The 5,852-nt window shown below is 51.3% G+C and overlaps 1 protein-coding gene across 3 annotated transcripts; it reads right to left on the reverse strand.

Moving 5' to 3' along the window:
- Positions 1-204: 204 nt before the first annotated feature.
- Positions 205-3,242, reverse strand: LOC142883791 (transmembrane protein 121). Of its 3 annotated transcripts, XM_076018998.1 has the most exons (3): positions 2,758-3,242; positions 2,483-2,565; positions 205-2,058 (listed from the first exon to the last, which is right to left on the reverse strand). In XM_076018998.1, the coding sequence occupies exon 3, from the start codon at positions 1,920-1,922 to the stop codon at positions 972-974; it is 951 nt and encodes a 316-aa protein (XP_075875113.1). In that variant the 5' UTR covers positions 1,923-2,058; positions 2,483-2,565; positions 2,758-3,242; the 3' UTR covers positions 205-971. The 3 variants fall into 3 exon arrangements, with proteins under 3 accessions (XP_075875113.1, XP_075875111.1, XP_075875112.1); XM_076018996.1 differs by having other exon boundaries at positions 205-2,891; positions 2,984-3,242; XM_076018997.1 differs by having other exon boundaries at positions 205-2,565.
- Positions 3,243-5,852: the final 2,610 nt, after the last annotated feature.

Below are 5,852 nucleotides of genomic sequence, written 5' to 3' on the forward strand. Positions count from 1 at the left end.
ATGTTTACCCTGGAAACCTTTTGATTACTGCAGGTAGGCTTTCTTTCCGGATTTCTTTTTTTTTTTTTTAACGGTCGCTGCTCTGTTCCAAATAAGCGGCTGCAGTGACTCCAGATGAATGACATTGCGAAGGCAACACTTCAGCAATCAAGTGGACTCTAATTGTGCATTGAGTCATAGTGCAGGGTGGGGGGGGGGGACGATTTCTGTTTTATTTGCAACCCAGTTTCATGAAACATTTAGTGAATTAATTAAAATGTTCAACTCATTTGGTCCGACGACTTAATGAAAGATTCATTACATGGCCAGTGTGAGAGCAGAAAAAGCTTTTATCGTGTACACAATACCTTATCAAATAATCACACAGGATATATATATATATATATATATATATTTATATATATAAAAAAAACAATTCTTTCCAGAGAAAACTTCAGAATGTTTTTTTTTTTTTGTCACGGTTCATCTTTCGGTCTGAGAATTTGAGTCTCCTGTGGGCTGCTCATTCTGATTCCGACATGTTAAAATCCTCAACTACAAGGAACATCCGAGCAACAGAAACACACACCACGGCACACGGACCCTTAGATTTTTAGGTTAGAATGCAACACACACTTCAAAAATATATTCTCTAGTTTTGCAACAATTGCTTATTTTTTCTTCCTCTTTAACAATTAGAAAAAAAAAAACACACACACACTTAACAGAACATGGAGCCAACTGGCAACGTTCATCCAATGTCACGACTGCCGCTGTCATTTTGCACCGCAGCAGCGTTTTCAGAACAGCGGTGCCGTGTTCGCGCACGGCACGTCACGTGTCCCACGTGCCATCGAGCAACACCGAGTATCATGAGGTTCTATGTGTTCGCACGAGTGCCTGCATGGCCCGAGAGGCGCGGGGCGCTGCACCCTGCCAGTGTCCTGAGGGTCACCGGTGCTAATCTTCTCAGGATGCACGTCGGCAGTCTGTCATGTGTGCTCGCACGTCGTCACCTCGGGGAGCGGCGTCTGCTCTTGGATGACCACTTGAGGGGTGGCCGGGGCCGCGCGGGCCTGGGCCACCGAGTTTTTCTGCAGCTCCACCCCAAAGGCGGGGGGGGAGTTTTGCAACTGTCTCCTGTACTGCACAAAGCTGCAGGTCTTTAGGATGATGGCCAAGATGTTCTTCCCTATGAGGATTCCCGACACCCTGGCGTCCCTGTACAGGAGCATGTTCCCACCACGGATAAAGATGGTGATGATGTTGATGGTGACCAGACTGAGGATTGGGTAGAGGAGCATCTTGTGGGGCACGATGTTGATGCCCTGCATGCTGATCTCGCTCAAGGACACGCAGGGCAGCACGAGCAGCAGAATGTAGCAGTAGAAGAACATCAGGCCCTCTGCCCACAGGGGGAGCCCCTTCTTCTGAGGCTCCCAGAGGTTGGCTTGGATGTCCAGTATGTCCAGCAGGTCGACCACCACCCAGAAGAGGCGGTTGCGGATCTCCTCCCGCTTCTTGAAGGCGCGCACGTACTCCATGTGGTCGATGGCGACCAGCACCACAAACAGCACCGGGATGCAGATGGACAGCAGCAGGGTCAGCGCCTTCCTGGCCAGGGCGTCCAGGCTCTTCCTGTCCGCCTTGTAGTTCTGATACACAAAGTAGACCTTGATCTCCAGCACAAATATGTAGAGGAACCAGAGGATCATGGCGTAGCCGCGCTTGGCCGTGCGCACCTCGGCGCCCACCCACACCGCCACGTAGCGCAGGACGATCAGGAAGCAGATGTCACCCACCATCACCATGATGCAGATGCCAATCTTGCGCGGGCCGTGGTTCTGCTCCACCAGGTAGGCGTCGATCAGCGCCATGCTGCTCATGATCAAGATCGTGGAGAGGCACACGTGCGGCTTGTTGGTGGGAGGCGGGGGCACCATCCTTGCCGGGGTCGAGGGGGGAAGGAGGAGCGAGGAGGAGGAGGAGGAGGAAGAGGAGGGAGTGCGGAGGTTGTCCGGCGATGGGGCAGATCAGATAGTGCAACTAGACGGCGGTGTTCCCCTCCATGGCGTCCTCCTTGGCCAGAATCCAAGATGCATTAATAGGATTCACTCAGATCACTTCAATCAGTTGCCCCCCACCCCAACTCGCACTCAGCCACCTGCCGGGTAGACGGCACCCCTCATTTGGCAAAATGACAGTTGATGGGCAAAATGATTTGCAAACACGCGGGTTTCGCTTTTGTGAGAAATGAATAAACCTCAGGGTCCGTCGCCGCTCACGCACTGATAGTCATCTCGTCAACAAAGCCAGCGGTTAAATCAGAGAACACATTTTCTGAGATTCAAAAGAGAGGGAGACAGGGCATGAGGGGGGGCTGTCGCGATGTGCTCTCATTACAGATTCACTTCCGACACTCTTGTTTTCATAAAATCCTTAGTTCTCAGATATGTGTGTTTTTCAAAAAAAAAAAAAAAAAAAAATCCAGCTGAATACTCACTTGTGTCCCTCTTTGTACTTTATCCTAATGACTGGCAGTGAGCGATCATCCATGAGGCTGCACTGGGAGACCACAAAGCCCATCTGTAATCCACAGGAGAGGAGAGGAGCAAATGCACAGATTTCCCCCCCCCTTCTCTCACAGACGTAAATCCATCGGTGCCGGGCTGTTTCACTTGAATTTTCTGTTGTTTAAGCAGAGGTGAAAACCCCCCAAAAAACAAAAACAAACAACAACAAAAAAAATCCAAAATATTGCCAGCGTAATCCACTCACGGCTCAGACCGAATCGGGATCGTTGTAACGTCTGCACAAACTGCTCTCAATCTCTGCGACTCTGAATTGAGGTTATTTTCTGGTGTGTTGTGCTTGCTGCAGAGAGGGTTTAGACCTTCAGCTTCTTGCACCCCCTTAAAAAGAAAAGAAATAAAGTTAGTCTGGTCCGCCGTAAGTCCCGCACACAGAAGGATCCCCTGTCCAAAAAAAAAAAAAGATCTTCCACCATCATCCATCCATCCGTTGAAGCGCGGGGAATTAAAAACACTCGGACGTTGTTTCCCCCCACCCCTCGCGCTGAAAGTTGGTCCTGCTGCTGCGAGTCTTTCCAACGCAGAGTGTGAATAACTCAGCGACGTGCACGTGCGCCTGTGCGCCTGTGTGCGTGTCTGCGTCTGCGCGCGCGTGTGTGGATGCCTCCGGGAGAAGAAGAAGAAGGGGGGGTGGGTTTGGAGTGGGGGGTGGTGAGATGCTGCCCTCCCCGCCCCCCTCTTGGCGAGCTCCTCTCGCTGTCTCCGCCCTCCCCGGCCACGCTGGGTTCAGCTCCTCCGGTGATCCTCCGGTGCTCCGCCACTACCGCCGCTGCCGCCGCCGCCGCCGAACAACCTCTGCCCGCCGGTCAGCGCGCACACCGCACACTTGTCAGCCCCGCGGAGCCGCAGGGACGCCTCTCACTTGGCTGCTGCTGCGCAGACACCCCTGGGACTCTCTCTCTCTCTCTCTCTCTCTCTCTGGCTCCCTTCCACCCTCCTCCTCGCCGCGTCCCCTTCCTCCTCTTCCTCTTCCTCCTCCTCCTTCTCTCTCTCTCTTCTCCCTCTTCTGCTTAAGTGAAGGCACTTGCTGTGTGGAGGTGACGCTCGGCAGACCACAGCTGCAGAAGAGAGCCAGAGAGAAAAGAGGTAGAGTGAGAGAGAGAGGGGGGGGCGGGGGGGGAGTGAGAGAGTGAACACTTTTGCAGGGGGTGGGGGAAGACGCCAGCCCTATGCAGCGTCCCTGAATGCACAACTTCTCTCACTCCCTCATCCTGTTTCTCCCCCCCCCTTTGCCTCCCTTGTTTCTTTTCGTAATGTGTCTTGGGCTCATATCTTGTGTCCTCTAGCTGTTTTTTTTTTTGTTTGTTTTTTTTTTTAATTGCTCTCACCTCCAAAACCTCCTTTTTCTCACAAGAAAATAGTGTTTTTTTTGTGTTGTTTTCTTCCTTTATTCTTCAATTTTCCATCAGGGTTTCAGCTCAGATGTAAAGAATGACCCAGAGAGGAGCGGTAATAAGGTCGGGTCAGGCAGGGGGGGGGGGGGGAGATGTGAGGCGGGGAGGGAGGGTGGAGGCTGACTTTTTAGCAGGATGTTGGTGTGCAGTCTGGGCATGCAGTGGCCCCCCTGTCACAGAGAGCCTTTCTATTGATCCACTGACAGGGCAGTGAATCAGGAGTCTGAGATGGGGACAGAGACGAGGGCAGATCGGGAGGTAGATTTGGAGTGGGTGGCGGTCCGGGGGTTGGGGGGTTGGGGGGGGGGCGGCAGGATAAGGGGATAAAATGAGGATAACGGAGAGATGAAGAGGCAGGACGGCGGCACGAGGTGAAGCTGAATGCCGACCGAACATGTTTAATCCGCTGAGATGTAATACCCGAGCGTGGCGCTCCTTCGACATTTCACAAAGGTGGGGAGAAGTTTGGTGAATTCTCTCCGCGCCGCCGCCTCTGTTTATCCAGCTGGGCCAATTAGCCCTAATGCTCCCTCGGAGGAAGGCTTTCATTACACCAGTATGAAGCCTTCCACTGCTCACGTCATGAATTGCCCTCATTGAAGATCCAAAACCTGTTGGGGTGCTCCTTTCTTTTCTTTCAACCCCCCGCCCCCCCACCCGCCCTCCCCTCCTCGGAAAGCCGCGCCTCCACTCTTCATCACACTCGTGCCACGACGGCGGAGCGTAATTGCGATCAATCACGCCGCTGCACACGGGACCAGATACGGCTTTAGATTTAGCAGCTGCCGGGGCGGCGACGGCGGGCCGCCGCGGTCGCAGATGACTTCTGTCACGGCTTTGCCGCTGAGTGCATAGTAAAAACAAATTGAGGCAAACAACCACTTGCCTTTCACGCAGATGCTCGTTTATTGACCGTTTCCTCCCTAATTGAGCCGTGACAAATGGAGTTGAGTTGAGGACAAAGTGATGGCACGTTTACCTTTGGTGAATTGTTATCATCTGTTAACAATGCTTTAACCGTCCTGTGTGTAAAATTTGGCTTGATTGATGATTTTTATATTGGTGAAAGCTTACCATACTATAAATACATTAATAAAAGTGTATGCTCACATAACAATAAAAGTAATTTGGTTTTCCTACCCTTCTCATTAACATAAGAAGATACAAGATACAAGAGATATAAGAGTCCTTGCTAGTCCTAGTGCCTAGGACTAGGTGCTAGGCTACCTTAAATACCGGGCTTCCACAGGACCTCTAAGGTTATTGTATTTCTTTCTTTCTTTCTTTTACAGCTTCAGCAGTCGCCATCTTAAGGGGAAACAGAAGAGCTCCCCCTAGAGTTCCGCAGTGCATGGCACTGGTTATAAAAACATTGCAGCTAACCCCACTGGCCATGTCCAGTTGTTTTTATCGAAGTCGGTGAGAAAAATGAGAAGGAAACCCGTGGGTCCAATGACAAAGTATATATTTGTGCAGTCCCGCCTGTCAAACTATAGGGGGTTGACGGCTAAGGTCATTAGCATTTGAGAGCAAATGTAAAGAGTATGCAAAAACAAGCAGAATTGCATGGAGTACAAGACAAATGATCAAAAAAATATTGATTTATTTGCCTAAAGCTCAAGCACGCAAGACTCGTTTCTTCTTCTTTCTTCCTTCTTCTTCTCCTCAAATCCCGTCCACGCCTTCTTGTCTGTCACCCGGCTAGCTTTAGCGGCTGTAGCTGCCGCTAACAGCAGCAACGGGTGTGAGTGTTTGTGTCGTAGTGCTGCAAGGCAGCTCAGTGTTTCTCCGTGTTTGGTGTGAGACGGACGCTATGCAGGGGTGCGCACACAGCCTTGTTCTCCTTGTGATGCATTTTACCATCAGAGGAACTCTACAGACCGCAGCC

Source organism: Nelusetta ayraudi, unplaced genomic scaffold (assembly GCF_046127955.1).
Source record: "Nelusetta ayraudi isolate G7.1 ecotype Tasmania unplaced genomic scaffold, CSIRO-AGI_Nayr_v1 ptg000008l, whole genome shotgun sequence".
NCBI lineage: Eukaryota > Metazoa > Chordata > Actinopteri > Tetraodontiformes > Monacanthidae > Nelusetta > Nelusetta ayraudi.